The 19389-nt window shown below is 36.5% G+C and overlaps 1 protein-coding gene across 1 annotated transcript in view; it reads right to left on the reverse strand.

The window, feature by feature from the left end:
- The window catches only part of PARP4 (poly(ADP-ribose) polymerase family member 4), a 134610-nt gene that overhangs the window by 21438 nt on the left and 93783 nt on the right, over positions 1 to 19389 (reverse strand). The window contains 7 exon segments of the mRNA XM_080798293.1: positions 219 to 318; positions 2581 to 2728; positions 2730 to 3622; positions 15528 to 15650; positions 16262 to 16357; positions 17657 to 17737; positions 19119 to 19199. Of these exon segments, the coding sequence (XP_080654419.1) occupies positions 219 to 318; positions 2581 to 2728; positions 2730 to 3622; positions 15528 to 15650; positions 16262 to 16357; positions 17657 to 17737; positions 19119 to 19199 (1522 nt within the window).

Consider the following 19389-nt stretch of genomic DNA (forward strand, 5'->3'; position numbering starts at 1 on the left):
AAAACAGAAGTTACTGCTACTTATGCTAATTAATCAGGCAAAGCCTAATCAGTGGTGAAGATATGACTAGAAACTAGTCCTCTGTTTTCATTGATGGTTAACAAACATAATTCCACTCATATGTAACTTACATAATTATCATAGTAGTACACGAGTTTACAACAAAATTTAAACAATTAAGAGCATGCCATTTAATTAATAGAAAAATGGTGACTTACCCAGAGAGCAAATGCCTTTTTGTTCAAGAAAGCTGTTTAAAATAATTGTATTAAGGTTTAATATAAATCCCAGTTCTGGTGTAAGTTTCCAGAAGCCATCCTATGAAATAAAAAATAAATTTAAGCCACAGTATTAAAATTGATTCACATACATAAGAATGTAATATAATAAACAATATGTTTCCAATTATTTCAATTCAGTTTAAGACATTTCTAAAATTTTTATTATCAAAAATTTTTAATTACTATTTTTATTATTCTTAAAATTGAAATTCTTCATATACTAGTGACACAGTATTGTTGGGAATCTCAAAAATACTATGGATGTTATGTACCAGGTGGCACTTATAAAAAATCTGGAAAGTGGAAAAAAAAATAAATAAAAATAAAAATAAAAATAAAAATAAAAAAATTAAAAAAAAATCTGGAAAGCGGGGCGCCTTGGTGGCTCATGGGTTAAGCCTCTGCCTTCGACTCAGGTCATGATCTCAGGGTCCTGGGATCGAGTCCCACATTGGGCTCTCTGCTTGGCGGGGAGCCTGCTTACCCTCTCTCTCTGCCTGTCTCTCTACCTACTTGTGATCTCTCTCTCTCTCTGTCAAATAAATAAATAAAAATCTTTTTAAAAAAAGTATGGAAAGCGGCTCATGTGTAAGGATTTTAAAAAATGGTGTTATGCATTTTTTTCTTCTAGTAATGCTTTGAACTGATGTTTCTCAACCTTTTCTTTTTCATGGTAAGGAAACTTTAATTAAAATGCCACGTGCAAAAGGACAGGATTTGGCTGACATATGTAAATGCAAATGAAAGACTGTAGGGAAAGTGAGACTTCATTGAAGGTGACATGATTGCTGAAAGAAGATGTGCTGAGCAAGCACCTCAGCAGAAGAGGCAGTTTGGGGCAGTGCCAGAAGCTACAGGCATTTCAGAAAAAATACACTGAAAATGTAATTGTGATGTTTCTCAAACTTTTAAGTAGCATGATTCCTTTTGATCAACATTAAAAATGTGCCTTTATGATGTCTGAAATGTGAAAGTGACTTTTTTTTTTAACTAAATATAAAATTGTTATGGTGAATATGCACTTTAAAACTATCTTACTTATTCTCACTGTCCTCCGCCCACCTCAGCTAACTTTTAGGGCTGATGTTTCTTACATATTATGAGGTAGTTGTAAACCTGAACATGGGGATCTTGAACTTGAAGTAGATCAACTCCAGGTCTCAGGGGCACTAATACAGGGAGCAGAAAGGAGGGTGAGGTCACAGGTAGATGCACAGACTCGACAGCAATAATTTGAAAAAATAACAGCAATGATATATGCTAACTAGTGATGAACTAGTTCTACGTGCCAGTTGTTTTTTTTTTTCATCTGTTTAGCCACTCGTGTGGAGGTTATTATTATACCTTTTGCCGATGAAAACTACTTTTCAGATGAGAATACTGAGGCACAGAGAAGTTAAGCAACTTGTTCAAAGTCACACAGCTAATAAGCAGCAGAAGCACAATTTAAGCCCCGACAGTCTGGCTCCAGGGCCCATAAATGGCAGTATCTGCTATACTGTTTCCAACACTGTTTTCATGTACATTCTTTCAGGTTAAAAAAAAAAAAAAAGCTGACAGCTGTTACTATCTCATTTAAACCTTAAAGCCACTCTAAGAGGCAGACACCATTATTACCCCCAGTATATGGGTGAAGAAACTCAGAGAGGTTATTTGACTTGCCTTAAATCACAAAGAAGTAGGACTAAGTCTCAAATTTAGTCTCACACTAAATCAACTTACTTTTCTACTTCACTAAACTACATTAAAACACATAGTTATACATGTGTGACTGGGTCTTAGTACCAGTGCAGGAACTATATTTATTGAGTGTTTACTAGCTTCACAAATGGAATGATAAGCTCTAACACAGTCTAACATGTTGAGTAATATTCCCAAGACCATATGTGAAAATAATCAGAGTATACTTAACAACACTTGTTCTTTACTTTACAAGGGAAGTTTACATGATTGTAATTCATCTATCTGTTCTAGAACCCAGCAAATCAAGGTGTTACCCCATGACCCACTCAGGGATGCTAATTTTCAGCTGAGGAATATTAACATTCACTTGCATGACATTCTGGCCTACAATTAAAAATAGATAAATACCATCATCAAGCACACTATATTGTTCAATGACTTTTTTAAAGCAAGATTTTCTCAATGAAGGAAGCAGTGTGTTGATTTACATTCTTCCACCAGTCACTTTCCTCACTAATGCACTGGTAAGTATTTCAACGAGCAGCTACTTTGAGTAGCTCTCTTCTGAACTATGAAGCTAATTAACCATAGACCTAAGGGTAAATAAGACTAATACCTCAGTTTGTAGACTGAAGAGTTCAGTCCAAGGCACAATATTCATCCAGCTCTGTTCATCTTTTTGTGCCTGGAAGCTTGCAGTAAAATCACTTCCTGTTATATCAGATATTGTCACTTCTTTTTTTTTCTTCTTTTTTTTTTTTTTCAGATATTGTCACTTCTTGAAGAAAATAATTTGCCAGAAATTTTGGTGTTCCATTATTTTCTGTTTCAGAAAAACTTCCATTACTTGAAGCAGATAATGAAGTTCCGGCAGAAAGAGCTGTACAGAAAGAAGCCTCCAATTCAGTGTTAGCAAACAGATCTGCTGGTGGCTTGTAACTGGCGCTGAAAGGAACTGCAGAATTTTGAAAATAAAGAGGAGAACAAGGAAGGGAATGAACTGCAAACCCTCTGGGTGGACCAGCAGAATTAAGTCTACAAGGAGGCAAATGAATATTCGGCTGCGGAGGAGAGTCCAGCTCAGAGAAAATGTTAGCAGAATTGTCGGTCTTATGGCCTTGGTAATTTTCAGGTAGATTAACCTCATTGGAGTTAAGTGAGACACCTTCACGAGCACAAAAAGCAAAGGATTTAAGACGTGGGGGAGGCAGTCTGTAAGGGGTATATGACGCAGGGGTAATGTCACCCAAATGGTCAGCTTGAAGGTCTTGGTCATTCTCAGATGGACCAAACTCTTTGAGACTCCTAGCAAATGTCTTAGGATGTAAGTGGGGACGATGGAGGAAACAAGCACTTTCAAAGGGCTCATCTCCCAAAAGGGCTGAACCATGGGCAGCAGAAATGCTGGAACTAACCAGTTTTGGGAAAGGGGCATCTCTACATAGTGGTTGTTTAAATGAATCCATCTGACTTAAACCCAATGGCTTTTCCACATCTTCACATTCAAAATTGAGTGTTAAAGGTTTTTCTGATAGTTGGGAACTATCTTCAAAATCTTCAGAATCTTCAGAATCTTCCAGGTGATATGATCTAAACGTTCTGTTAGTCAAATGTGGTTGTTGCAGTTCTTCATTCCATTCAAAGAATGTTAAAAGAGGCTGTCCAAGAGGGAAAAATATAATGTAAGGGAAAACACAAAATAAAATGAACAATCAAACATACTTCCTAGAATTGACTTCGGAGTAGACAAGAAACTGCTTATCCTAGAGCATTGAAAAACTGGAGATATACGAGATAATTTAAATGCAATGCCCTTGTTATATAGATACAAATCTGAGATTTGGAGAGAACAGCAGTAATAAACACATCAAAGTTCTTAGTTTCTCTTTGTTCTTAGCATGTTGAAACTTCTAATACCCCTCATTTGATACAAGAGGAAATGCAGGACCACAGAAGTGTCTTGTCCAAAATTTTATAATCAGCAGTATCATAGTGTGTAAATTAGCCCTAAAATAAGCTGATAATTTGAAATAAATTATTCTAGTCTTTTATTCTGCTTTACAGCAATATTAAGGAAATGAGACAACTGATAAAAAATTTCAAAAGCTTTATCTTAAAAAGTTGCAAGTAAATAAAATCCAGTTTTATATGAATTACAAGTCTTTGAGATATTTTGGAAGTAAGTAGCCTGACAGCACCTGGCTGGCTCAGTGGGTAGAGTATGTGACTCTTGATCACAGAGTTATAAATCTGAGCCCTATGTTGGGAGTATAGACAGCTTAAAAGTAAAATCTTTAAAAAAAATAATTAGGGGCGCCTGTGTAGCTCAGTGGGTTAAAGCCTCTGCCTTTCAGCTCAGGTCATGATCTCAGGGTCCTGGGATCGAGCCCCGCATCAGGCTCTCTGCTCAGCAGGGAGTCTGCTTCCCTCTCTCTCTGCCTACTTGTGATTTCTGTCTGTCAAATAAATAAATAAAATCTTCAAAAAAATTAAAAAAAATAATTAGCCTATAATTTTACCAATGTAAATCAGGTATTTTATTTTATTACTATTTTTAAAAATCAGCTATTTTTAAAAAAGAGTAGTTCTTTCCCAACTCAGTCATTTCCAGTATACATTTAAATAATTACACTGCAGAACATATTACAAAACACATATTTGAAAATAATATTTAAAACCAATGTTTTTCTGGGTAAGTTTCTCTTAATTAGATAAGCAAACAGAAAAAGAAAGTAATAGTGATAGACTAGACCTATTAGATATTAAAGTATTTTATAAAATTGCAATAATTAGACACATCAATGGAACAGAATAGATGGTCCAGCAGTAGATCCTAAAACACGTTGGAATTTAGTAGATGACAAAGATGACATTTTAAGTCAATGGGAGGAAAAAGAATTATCCAATAACCGGAGTTGGGGAAAGTGGGTAGCTAGCTATCTGGAAAAGAATAAAGGTAGTTCCATACTTCCTATCTTATACCAGGATAGATTCCAATTGGATGAAAAATTAAATGTAAAAAAGAAACCATAAAGCTATTTTAAAAAATTAGAAAAAACCTTTAGGAAGCAGAGCCTCTGAATAGGAAAGATATCTAAAAATGATAATAAAATCAAACAATATAAAACAAAAACAAGAAACCCAAAGATCAAAAATTTTGCCTGAATTAAGAAATCTGCATGACAAAAAGATGATGAATGACATCAAAATACAAATAGCAAACTGGGATACAAATTTGTGCAGCTCAAAGTAAAAACAGCTAATTTCCCATACGTATTTTTCCTGGAATAAATAAGAAAATGACTAGGGCGCCTGGGAGGCTCAGTTGGTTAAGCGACTGCCTTTGGCTAAGGTCATGATCCCAGGGTTCTGGGATGGAGCCATACATCAGGCTCCCTGCTCTGCAGGGAAGCCTGCTTCTCCCTCTCATTCTCCTTCTCCCTCTGCCTGCCACTCCCCCTGCTTGTGCGCTCTCTCTCTCTCTCTGTCAAATAAATAAAATCTGTTAAAAGAAAAGATGGGAAGAGAAAAGAAAAAAATGACTAACATCACAATAATAAAGGTAAAAAAACATTAATGGATAACACATAGAAGATACCTAGAGTTCTTAAGAATATGAAAACATGCTATCTTCATTCACAAAGAAATGAAAATTAAAATATCATTAATGCATTTCTCACCTGCCCAATTTGCAAAGATCAAACATTTGAATGATAAACTGGGTTAAAGATGGACAGAGTAAGACTCTCACATGCTACCGATGGGAGTGTGAATTGACATAACCTACAAAGAGGGCAGTTTGGCTAGAGTTAATTAAAAATTTCAGAATAGATTTTCTTAGGTATAATTGATGTGCAATAAACTGCATATTTTAAGTGCATAATTTGAGGGGCACCTAGTTGGCTCAGTCAGTACAGCATGTGATTCCAGATCTCAGGGTTGTGAGTTGGAGCCCTACACTGCGGGTAGAGTTTAATTAAAAAAATAATAAGGGGCGGGGCACCTGGGTGGCTCAGTTGGGTTAAAGCCTCTGCCTTCGGCTCAGGTCATGATCCCAGGGTCCTGGGATCGAGCCCTGCATCGGGCTCTCTGCCCAGCAGGGAGCCTGCTTCCTCCTCTCTGTCTGCCTCTCTGCCTACTTGTGATCTCTCTCTGTCAAATAAATAAATAAAATCTTGAAAAAAATTAAAAATAAAATGTTTAAAATAATAATAATAATAAGGGGCACCTAGGTAGCTCAGTTGGTTAAGCAGCTGCCTTTGGTTCAGGTCATGATCCTGGGGTCTTAGGTCAAGCCCCACATTGGGCTCCTTGCTCAGCAGAGAGCCTGCTTCTCCCTCTTCCTCTGCCTGCTGCTCCCTCTTCCTCTGCCTGCTGCTCTGCCTACTTGTCCTCTGTCTCTCTGTCAAATAAATAAATAAAATCTTTAAAAAAATAAAGTACATAATTTGGTGAGTTGTGACATAAGTATACATCATGAAGCCATTATCATAGTGAAGAGAATGAACATAACCAACACTCTCAAGATATTCCTGTGACCTTTTGTAATCCATCTCATTCCTCCCCTCCCAGTTACCAGGCAACCACTATTTATTTCAATAACTTTATATTGGTTTACATGTATTTTGTATCAATGGAATCATACAATTTCTATTCTTCTTTGTTTAACTTCTTCTTCTCAGCATAACTGTCCTGATACATGAGGTTGCATCTATCCATCATAGGGCTACATCACAGTTTGCTTATTTATCTCCTAATGGTTGTTTCCAACTTCTGGCTACTACAGATAAAAGCCACAATGAGTACTCATGCAGAAATCTTTGAACATACACCTTCATTTCATTTGGCTGAATCAAATGGTAGGTGTATATTTTTAAAGAAACTGTCAAAAAGTTTCTAAAATGGTTGTGCCATTTTGCACTTCTACCAGCAGTGCATAAGAGTAACCATTGTTCCACATCCTCACCACATGTAGTACTGTCAGTCCCTTTTATGCCATTCTAGTGGCTATGTGAAAGTATCTCACTGTGCCTCCAATTTCATATTCTCATGTGACTGATGATTTTGAGCATCTTTTCTGTATAACTTCTTTGGTGAAGTGTCTTTTCAAATCTGCTCATTATTTTATTGGGTTTTCTTATTACTGAATTGTAAGATTGCTTTATATATTTTAGATGACTTTGTCAGATATGTTTGATGAATATTTTCTCACAAATGTGGCTGGTGCATTCATTTGCTTAATGGTGTCTTTTAAAGAGCAAAAGTTTTTGGAATTAATGAAGTCCAATTCATCAATTTTTTAAAAAGATTTATTTATTTATTTGACAGAGAGAGAGAGAGAACACAAGTAGGCAGAGATGCAGGCAGAGGGGGAGGGGGAAGCAGACTCCCCACTGAGCAGAGAGCACGATGCGGGGCTCGATCCCAAGACTCTAGGATCATGACCTGAGCCGAAAGTGAAGGCCCAACCCACTGAGCCACCCAGGCGCCCCCAATTTATCAATTTTTAAAAAGATTTTATTTATTTATTTGAGAGAGAGAGAGAGAGTAAGAACAAGCATCAGCAGGGGGAGTGGGACAGAGAAGCAGACTCCCTCCAATGCAGAGCAGGGAGCCCAATGCGGGGCTTGATCCCAGGACCCTGAGACCATTACCTGAGCCAAAGGCAGCCACCTAATGCCTGAACCACCCAAGCGCCCCTCATCCATTTTTTTATAGTTTTTTCTTTAATTTAAAAAACCTCTGTTGAACCCAAATTCATTAACATTTTCTCCTATGTTTTCTTCCAGATATTCTAGTTTCAGTTGTTATATTCAAGTCTATATTCCAAATCAATCTTTGCACATGGTGTGAGCTAAGGACAGAGGTTCATTTTTGTTTATTTGTTTGGCAAATGGCCATCCAATTGCTTCAGAACCATTTGTTGAAAAGATCATCCTTTCCACATTGAATTGCCTTGACACCTCTGTAGAAATCCATTGACCCTGTATATGTGGATATATTTCTAGACATTCTACTCCATTCCAAGTGTTACATGTTTCAGTGGTGTTCTCATGGCGCAGATGTCTATTTTACACTAATATCACACTCTCCTAATTACTGTAGCCTTATAAAAAGTCTTTTAAAATCAGACAGTGTAAGACCTCCAAACTTTTCTTCTTTTTCAAAGTTGTTTTGGCTAACAAAGATCCTTTACATTACATATACAATTTAGAATCAGTGGGTCAATTTCTAAACAAAAAACTTGCTGGGACTTTGAGTTGGATTGAACTGAATCTATAGATTAATCTGAGGAGAATCAGATAAAACGACTTTAATCTAAGAACATTTATTTAAGTCTTCTTCAATTGCAATTTTCTCAGCAATGTTGTGTAATTTTCAGTGTACAGGTCCTGCTTATTTTGTCAAATTTGATTCTACATATTTCGTATTTTCTATGGTATTATAAGTGGTATTGTTTTTTAAATATCAATTTTTAATTGTTGCCAGCATACAAAAATTAAGTTGGTTTCTTACTTTTTTTAAAAGGATTTATTATTTATTTGACAGAGAGAGAGATCGAGAGAGAGAGAGATCACAAGTAGGCAGAAAGGCAGGCAGAGAGAGAGGGAGAAGGGGGCTCCCCGCTGAGCAAGGAGCCTGATGTGGAGCTCAATCCCAGGACTCTGAGATCATGACCTGAGCCAAAGGCAGAGGCCCAACCCATTGAGCCATCCAGGTGCCCCTGGTTTCTTACATTGACCTTGCATCCTATAACCTTGTCAAATGCACTTACTTACTAATTCTACTAGTCCTTCCATAGAATCTTTAAGATTTTCTACAGAGACAATTAGGTTGCTTATGAGTAAAGAAAGCTCTACTACTTCTTTCCCAATATGTATGCATTATATGTATTTACATGTGTGTGTGTATATACATATTTTTAAATTTTTTTATTTTCTTCTTCTTATTATTTTTTTTGCTTTATGTACCAGTCTTCTATGCAACATTGAACAGAAGTGGTAAGGACAGACATCCTTTTTTTCTTTTTCAAATATATCTGTTAAATTATATTATAACCATTAACACATATGTCTCAATAATTTCATTCTGGTAATAAAAAATAATGGTATAATGATGGTTTAAAGCTGGCTCAACTGCAATTATAGAGGCTTAATTATCAAAAGTGAAAATAGAAGACTATTAAAATAGCTAAAAAAAATAACATGTCATAGTGCTAAATGTTTCTATAACTATTGGCAAGGCTTACATCTAAATTTGATACAGAATTCCTTTTTTAAAATTTTTTATTTAAACTCAAGTTAGTTAACATATATGGTATTATTAGTTTCAGGGGTAGAATTTAGTGATTCATCATTTGCATATAACTCCCAGTGTTCATTACATCAAGTGCTCTTCTTAATGCCCATCACCCAATTATACTCTCCCTCCCCCACCCATCTCCCCTCCAGCAACCCTCAGTTTGTTTCCTAGAGTTCAGTATCTCTTACAGCTTGCCTCCCTCTTTATTTTTATCTTACTTTATTTTTCCTTCCTATCCCCTATGTTCATTTGTTTTGTTTCTTAAATTCCACATATGAGTGAAATCATATGGTATTTGTCTTTCTCTGACTGATTTATTTCATTTAGCGTAATACCCTCTAGTCCCATCCATGTCATTGCAAATGCAAGATTTTATTCTTTTTGATGGCTGAGTAATATTCACTTGTGTGTGTGTGTGATCTTTGTGATCCATTCATCTGTCAATGGACATCTGGGCTCTTTTCATAGTTTGGTTATTGTGGACATTGCTGCTATAAACATTGGAGTGCAGGTGCCCCCTTCGAATCACTGTTTGTATCCTTTGGGTAAATACCTAGTATTTAATACCCAGTATTAAATTTTATACCTAGTATAAATACCAGGAAGTTGCTGGGTCATAGAGTAGTTCTATTTTTAACTTTTTGAGGAAGCTTCATACTATTTTCCAGAGTGGTTGCACCAGTTTGCATTCCCATCAACAATGTAAGAGGGTTCCCCTTTCTCTGCATCCTTGCCAACATCTGTTGTTTCCTGAGCTGTTAATTTTAGCCATTCTGACTGTTATGAGGTGGTATCTCATCGTGGTTTTGATTTGTATTTCCCTGATGCTGAGTGATGTGGAGCATTTTTTCATGTGTCTGTTGGCCATTTGTATGTCTTCTTTGGAGAAATGTCTGTTCATGTCTTCTGCCCACTTCTTGATTGGATTATTTGTTTTTTGGGTATTGAGTTTGATAAGGGTTTTTTTTTTTTTAATAGATTTTGGATATTAGCCCTTTTTCTTTCTTTCTTTTTTTTTATTAGCCCTTTTTCTGATAAGACATTTGTAAATATATTCTCCCATTCTGTAGGCTATCTTTTAGTTTTGTTGGTTGTTTCCTTTGCTGTGCAAAAGGAAAGCTTTTTATCTTGATGAAGTCCCAATAATTCATTTTTGCTTTTGTTTCTCTTGCCTCTGGAGACATCTCTAGTAAGAAGTTTCTGTACCTGAGGTCAAAGAGGTTGCTGTCTGTGTTCTCCTCTAGGATTTTGATGGATTCCTGTCTCGCATTTAGATCTTTTGCCCATTTCAAATTTTTTTTGTGTGTATGGTGTAAGATGTGGTCCAGTTTCATTCTTCTACCTGTGGCTGTCCAGTTTTCCCAACACCATTTGTTGAAAAGACTGTTTTTTTCCCTTCTTCTTTTTTTTTTTTTAATTGGATATTGTTTCTTGCTTTGTCAAAGGTTAGTTGACCATAGATTTGAGGGTACATTTCTGGGCTCTCTATTCTGTTCCATTGATCTATGTGTCTATTTTTGTGCCAGTACCATAGTGTCTTGATGATTACAGCTTTGTAATACAGATTGAACTCCGGAATTGTGGTTTCTCCAGCTTTGGTTTTCTTTTTCAACATTACTTCAGCTATTTGGGGTCTTTTCTGATTCCATACAAATTTAGGATTGTTTGTTCCAGCTCTGTGAAAAATGCCATGGTAGGTTTTTTTAATTATTATTTAATTTTTTAAAAAAAGTTTTATTCATTTACTTTGTAAGAGAGAGAGAGAGCATGACTGGAGGGGAGAGGGAGAGGAAGAAGCACATCCCCCACTGAGCAGGAGCCTGATGCAGGATTCGATCCCAGGACCCTGGGATCATGACCTGAGCCGAAGGCGGACGCTCAACTGACAGAGCCACCCAGGCATCCCTTTTAATTCAATGTAATTAACATATAGTGTATTATCAGTTTCAGAGCTAATTTAGTGATTTATCAGTTTCATACAACACCCAGTGCTCACTACATCAAGGGGCTTCCTTAATGCCCATCACTCAGTTACCTCATCCCCCCATCCGCCTCTTGTTGGTTGTAGTTTGATAGGGATTGCATTGAATGTGCAGATTGCTTTGGGTAGTATAGACATTTTAACAGTATTTGTTCTTCCAACCCATGAACATGGAATGTTTTTTCCATTTCTTTGTGTTTTCCTCAATTTGTCTCATTAGTGTTCTATAGTTTTCAGAGTACAGATCTTCTACCTCTTTGGTTAGGTTTTTTTCCCCAGGTATCTTATGGTTTTTGATGCAATTGTAAATGGAACTGATTCCTTGATTTCTCTTTCTGATACTTCATTAATGGTGTATAGAATGCAAAAGACTTCTGTGTGCTGATTTTATATCTTGCAACTTTGCTGAATTCCTGTATCAGCTCTAGCAATTTTTTGGTAGAGTCTTTCTGGTTGTTGCTCTCTCCCTCTTCCTGTCTCCCTCAAATAAATAAATAAATAAATAAATAAATAAATAAATAAAATCTTTTAAAAAAATAAGTGTTTGGTAGAATTCCCCTGGGAAGCCATCTGACACTGGACCCTTGTTTGTTGGGAGATTTTTGATTCCTAATTCCATTTCTTTGCTGGTTTTGGGTCTGTTCAGATTTTCTATTTCTTCCTGTTTCTGATTTGGTAGTTTATATGTTTCTGGGAATTTATTCATTTCTTCCACATTGCCTTATATGTTGGTATATAATTCTTATAATATTCTCTTATAATTGTTTGTATTTCTATGGTGTTGGTTGTGATCTGTCTTTTTCATTCATGGTTCTATTTATTTGGGTCCTTTTTCTTTCTTTTTGATAAGTCTGGATGGGGGTTTGTCAATGTTAATTCTTTCAAAGAACCAGCTCCTAGTTTTGTTGATTTGGGTTTTTTAAAATTTCTATATCATTTATTTCTGCTCTAATCTTTATTATTTCCCTTTCCTGTTGGATTTAGGCTGTATTTGCTGTTCCTTTCCAAGCTCCTTTAGGTGTAAGTTTAGGTTGTGTATTTCAGATTTTCTTCCTTCTTGAGGAAGACCAGTATTGCTATTGAACATCTTTTCATGTGCTTACTGACCATTCACATATCTTCTTTGTAGAAATGTCTACTCAAGTCCTGTGCCCTATTTTCTAAAATGTTTTTTTTTAAAGATTTTATTTATTTATTTGACAGACAGAGATCACAAGTAGACAGAGAGGCAGGCAGAGAGAGAGGAGGAAGCAGGCTCTCCACAGAGCAGAGAGCCAGACATGGGGCTCGATCCCAGGACCCTGAGATCATGACCTGAGCCGAAGGCAGAGGCTTTAACCCACTGAGGCACCCAGGTGCCCCTTAAAAATGTTTTTAAGGATTTATTTATTCATTTAAGAGAGACAAAGAGAGAGTGGGGAAGAGGCAAAGGGAAAGAATCTTCAAGTGGACTCCCTGCTGAGCATGGAGCCTGACATAGGATTTGATCTCACAACACATGAGATCGTGACCTGAGCCAAAACCAAAAGTCAGATGCCCAACTGATTGAGCCTACCCCCTACCCTATTTTTGAATTGGGTTGCTTTGTTGTTGTTGAGTTTTAGGAGTTCTATATATTCTGGATATTAATCCCTTATCAGGTATATCTCTGTCAAAAATTTTCTTCCATTCTGTGGGTTATCTTTTTATTCTGTGCATAGTGTCTTTTGATGTACAAAATTTTTCTAAATTTTCATGAAGTCTGATTCCTCTATTTTTTTTTTCTTTTGTTACTTGTGCCTTTGGTATCACATCCTGACAGATTACCATTAAACCCAAAGGGTGAAGATTTATCCTATGTTTCTTTTAGGAGTTATATTGTTTTAGGCCTTATATATAGGTCATAGATTGATTTTGAGTTAATTTCTGTATATGATATTAGGTAAGGATACAACATCATTCTTTTGCATGTGGATCTCCAGTATGTCCAGCATCATTTATGCTTTCCCCAATGAATAATCTTGGTACGTTTATCAAAAATCACTTGACCATATATGCTAGGGTTTATTTCTGGACTCACTATTCTATTCTATTGGTTTAGAAAAGTCTGTCTTTATACGAGTATCACACTGCTTTGATTACTTATCATTGGAGTAAATTTTGAAATCAGTAAGTGTGAGCCCTCCAGTTTTGTTCTTTTTCAAGATTGTTTTGGCTATTTTGGAGTACCTTGAGATTCCATATGAATTCCATGGTGGATTTTTCTATTTCTTTCTTTCTTTATTTTTTTTAAGATTTTATTTATTTATTTGACAGAAAGAGACACAGCGAGAGAGGGAACACAAGCAGGGGGAATGGGAGAGGGAGAAGCAGGCTCCCTGCCGAGCAGGGAGCCTGATGTGGGGCTCGATCCCAGGACTCTGGGACCATGACCTGGGCTGAAGGCAGACGCTTAACGACCGAGCCACCCAGGTGCCCTGATTTTTCTATTTCTGCAATAACATTGCTGAGCTTTTGATAGAGATTGCATTGAATCTATAGATTGCTTTGGGCAATTCTGACACTTTAATAATAATACTGACACGAAGAAGCAGAAGAAGTTCAAGTTCATTGCTTCTTTCTTCTGCCTGCTCAAATCTGCCTTTGAATCCCTCTAGTGAATTTTTCATTTCAGGTATTGTACTTTTTAGCTCCCAAATTTCTTTTTGGTTTCTTTTTAATTCTTCTGTCTCTTTACTGATATTTCCATTTCATCCATTCATCATTTTCTTGACTTTCTCCTCATCTTCCTCTAGTTCTCTGAACACCTTTTAGATCACTGTGTTAAAGTCTTTGTCTAATATATCTGCCACTTTGTCTTTTTCAGGGACAGTTTCTGGTTGTTTCATTTTTGGGGGGGTCATACTTTCCTGTTTTTGTTTTTGTTTTTTGTATGCCTTGTGATTTTTTCCCTTGAACACTGAGTATCTGAATCTAATAAATGTGGTAAATCTGGATATGAGATTCTCTCTCTTCCCCAGTGTTTGTTGTATTTTTGTTATTCTTTTTTCTTTCTTAATTGTTGCAGGCTGTCTCTGTGGTGAGGATCAGCCTGAAGTATAAACTTAATGTCCTCTTACATCTTTTCTGAGCCTTTCCTTGGGTATGGGCAATAACTTTTTAATTATCCCATATAGGAGTTGTTTTGGAATGTCCTAGTCTTCAATGGCTGACTCCCAAAAGGGGAAGAGTAAAAAATGAGCAGGGAGAGTGAAGGTGCAGCTCTTTATATCCCCTGGAATTTGCTTCAGCCAAAAAAGGAGGGGCTTGCAACAACGGGGGAGGTGCACCAAAGGCTCCCTACCTCTTTATCTGCCAGTTGGGACACAGTCATTTCCCCAGCCCTGCCACTACCCATCCGTTCTGTGGAGGCTACAATTTCTCTTCTCTCTAGTGTGACCTACATGACTAGAGAAGTGAACTCAGAAAAAGAGTAAAAATAGGATTTTCAAAAGTTATTATCCCTCTCTCCTTTCTTTAAAGACAACTGTAAGATAAAACAAAACAAAAATTCTGAATGAAGGATTTGAGGAAACATTTATAGTTTTGTTTGGTTGTTATTGTGTTGTTATTTACCATCTCAGATCATGATTTTTGAACAAAGTAAGCAAAGGATATCTAATGTGTTTTTATATTCTTAATTGACACAGTAACTTCAAAGTGGATCAAAGGAAGTAAATGTTGCATATATTACATTTTCCCAAAATTCCTCTCAAAATTTTTCCTTAGATTCTAAATTTCTTAATTTTGGCAATTTTATTCTGCTAACCCAGATACCTAAGGGTTTTATTAGCACTGTTTTGTTCCTTTGGTTTTGAATATGCCTTTCAGTTTCTATGGGAATCACATTTTCCAATTCTATTTCTGGTCACAAAAGCCACAATATAACATGTTACAAATTTTAAAAATTATTAGTGGTGAATTTAGATGATCAGATAGGACTTTTCTCACTACTTTCATGATGAACCTATTAATTACTTAGAGTAAGTGACTTTAGTTTCTTGTATGACAGTTTATTTGTCTATGAATGAGGTAAAATCACCGTTATTCCCGTTTGGTATTTTACAGCTACATTTATGTATGGTGACTCTCTCAGTCAATATGACAGCTTTTTTATAAATGTGCAAATATTTTCCATTTTGAGGGCGACAATAGTTTCTGCAAATTCAAGCAATAAGTGTGCTATTTGAAGCAAAGGGCTCCCCTCACAATCATACAAATATGAAAACACAATATTAATTTATTTGGTAATTAACATTTACCTGTGCCGCACTGGTATCTGGTTGCTCCTCCTGCCAGCTCATGTATGGTAGAAAATCAACATCTTCTTTGGCAATAAGTTCCCAAATATTAGGGATATTAGGAGAAGGTAACTCCTTACCATCCTATATTGAATTAAAATTAGGTAAAAACAAAACAGACATTATCAAATTAAATGATTACTATTCATTTTAAAGCCTGGTGAATCCTTAGTTTGAAATATGTATGGGTGTCAGATTAGATTGTCCTGGGCCACAAGGGAGGGAGAAAGAGTCTAAAAAGAAAATTATGCTCAGTTGAGTGGCTTTCCTCTTTATTGAGCTGGGTGTGGGAGCTGTGGTAAGTGGCTTCTGTGGTCTTTTCCTCTTAAACTTACGAAAAAGAAAAGGCCTCGCAGAGGATGAGGGAAGCTCAAGCCCTTTCTGTTTTTTAAGGGTCTTGCGTTAATAAAAGATGAGAAATGCCCAAATGTAGTAAAATTATAGTGTATCTCATAAATACACATTTAACTAAGTAATAACTTATAACATCAAAAACATAACATATGTGACTCATTTAGAGAGATTATAATGAACCCTTCATGAATGTGAGGCTCTGGTTTAATGGTCCTCCCTGCCTCTCCCCTCCCTGCTCTTCATAAGCCATGAATGTGGATATTGTCAGTACCAGTCAGAGCAAGAGTAATTTTCTTAATATGTAAATACAAATGAAATAACCACGAATTAACAATACATACCCTCTTCTCAACTGCAACAAAGCTTGTAAACTGCGTTATGAGACAGTTTTCTTTACTGAGTTTAATAATCAGAGATTTTAAGATTTGCTTCTTCATCTAAAATAGAATCAAATGAAGTCATGTCTTATTTTATTTTTCACTCTTTAGCTATGTATGACCAATAAAACAGGTGTTAAATAACCAACAAATGCATTTTTCTACAAAATAAACCATTTTATAATTAGTATTTCAAATTAAATTGAGTCAATGGCCCTGTCTAAATGTCTAGAGTAGATGACTTAACATTCTTTGAAAAATAGGATCAAGTGACTGGTTAAGTCATAGAAAAATAATTCATATTTATGTAGTTCTTTATGATTACAAAGAACTCTCACTCTCAAGTGTGGGGGGTTTCTGCATTCTTTTACAGACAGTCTCTTCCTCCCATTTTAAAGATGGGGAATCCAAGGTGTGGAGATGTAGAGTGATTTTTTCAAGACTATTTGGTGGAAGGGCTGGTCAGTTGCCCCCACAGATAAAAGACCTTAAGGAGGGCACCTGGGTGCCTCAATTGGTTAAGAGTCTTGGCTTCAGCCCAGGTCATGGATCCAGGGTCCTGGGATTGAGTCCCACATCAGGCTCCCTGCTTGGCATGGTGTCTGCTTTTCCCTCTACCCTTCCCCCTGTTCGTGATCTCTCTCTCTCTCTCTTCCTCAAATAAATAAATAAAATCTAAAAAACAAAACCAAACCCAAAAAGGTCTTAAGTAAAACAGAACACAAGGCTGCTAATCTAAGGGCAGCAAGGGAGTACAGTGAAAACACAAGGCCATCTATTACTTGCCATGACTGCATTAACAGCCAGGGGAGGCCCTCTGGTTCCTTCTTTTTGGGAAGGCATTGAGCACCACTTCTCCTAAGTTCATTTAAGTTCACAGCTACCAAGGGACCAGGTCATCAGGTGGGCTGGCTGAGTGGGACCCCCTGCTGGGGGCCTCATCAGGTCAGTGAAGAAGGCACAGAGTGGGCTTTGGCTCCCCTGTGTGTCTTTAGGCTGGTCACCTACCTGTCTTGCACCTGGGCTGCTTCATCACTAAGATGAGAATACCAACGCCTACAGTATATGAGATCTTAGGTGATTTTTATGACAGGAGCTCAGCAAACATTCTCTGAGCCCTTCTCTGGCCTCTTCCTGATGAGGGAAATGACCAGAGAATTCTTAGGAAACCAATGACATCCGTTCTTTCATTAATTATTCAACAAACATTTACTGAGTGCCCTGCACCCCAGGTGCAGAAAATAAAGATACAATGATGAGTGCCCCCATACCACATGTCTCTCCATTCAGCTATCCTCGCTTTACAGTTCCATGGATAGATAAATTTAAGAAGGATAGAGAACAATGAAAAGAACAAACCTCATGGTTCGTTTCAATTTCGTGGAGAATGCCGTCTTCATAATCTCGGATCAGAGCTCGTGCTGTCAGCTTGTGGATCATCTGTGTTTAAGCAGCAAAGGGGAAAAAAAGATTCAGGTGACTTCTCATTAAAGTCTTAACTTAGAAAACCACTTTTAAAATTGAGGTATAATAGTACATACAATAAAATTCACCCCTTTTAAGTGTACAGTTTGATGAGTTGTAACAAATGTATATAGTTGTGTGACTACCTCTGAAATAAAGATACAGAATAGTTCCTTCAATTTCAAAAGTGAAGGGCACTCCTCATGGTCCTTGCTGTCACCTCAAGTCCCTGGCACCCACTCATCTGTTTTCTATGCCTACAGTTTTGTCTTTTCTATAAAAGGGCATTTTGCTAATTCAATTTATTTCTAAAATTTTAAACTGTTCTTCTACTGTAGGAAGAAGTCCGCTTAGTGCTGTGATGCCTAACTGTGAATGTGACCTCCACTCTGAAGGGCAGGGGTGGCAAAATGTGCCCTGGGAGGTGCAAGGTGAAGGACTGCCCCCTTCCTTTCCAATAACTAAGAAACACAGCTGATTTTAATAGCAATGTTTGCTTACAATGATAATTCCAACTCTTGTAATTTTGTTATCAATAAGGCCATAATTCACAGAGTAAGTACAACTATAAAAACTTCAATTTTATGGAAAGTGACCTCTTTCTAGGTAAAATCCTTTTAATTATTAACTCCCCCCTTAGATTCAATTTTTTAAAACAATAGGGAGATTCCCTTAAGTTCTATACATATATCACTGGCAAACAGTAAGTTATAATAATTGATTCAGGGCCAAAAAGTAAGCTATATTTTATTTTTAAAAAAAGACAAAATATCTGCAATGTCTTGGAAGTAGTTTACCTGGCTAGGCAAATAAATATTCCTATGAATAAAGCTACATATATATAGTATATATAGGTTAGGGATTTTCCAGGTCTGACTCCAATAGATTAAGTACTAATGCAAATACTACAAACTTTCTGGTGATAATTCATTTGCTTTTAATCTGAAAGTAGAAAAAACAAACACATTCTCAATATATGTTTACTCTCAGTCCAGTACTGTTACACTTCATATTTCAAAATAACACAGGTTGATCTGTGGTGCTTAATTTTTATCATGTCATGAACAACTTTGAGAACCTCCTTAAAAAGTATTTGTGTATAAAATACCAAATTTAATTGCAGTTAGTCATATCCACTGATGCCCATATGGATACACCTAGACTCAAGAACCCCAGAAAAAGAACTGTTGCATCCGAAACTGAAGGAAAGTGTCCTCGTTTGTACAGACAATGGTTCCACATATGATACTGTGCACTGAAGGGTCAAAATAGAAAAACAAGAACAACAAAGGTATAAAAATATAAATTTATTACAACTTTCAAAAAGTGAGTTCATAGTTAAAGTTTTTAATCTTACAGTTCCAGTTGTCTTCTGAAGTTCACTAGTTGATACTACTGTAGAAAATTCTTTCTCTTGAATCAATGCACATAGAGTTGCCTGAAATGGGGGAGGAGGGTGGAATCCCTTATTAATTTTTCATTCCATAGAGTTTTAGTTTCACCATGATTTTCTCTTTCCTTTTAATGGAAATTAAAAGGCTCCCCAGTATCCCTAGTTAACTACCCATTAGGTTTCCAGAAGGAGAAAATTTGCCAGCATGTTATGGTACAAGGAGGGGGAAGGAAGA

This window comes from Martes martes (genome assembly GCF_963455335.1).
Source record: "Martes martes genome assembly, chromosome: 3".
Classification (NCBI taxonomy): domain Eukaryota; kingdom Metazoa; phylum Chordata; class Mammalia; order Carnivora; family Mustelidae; genus Martes; species Martes martes.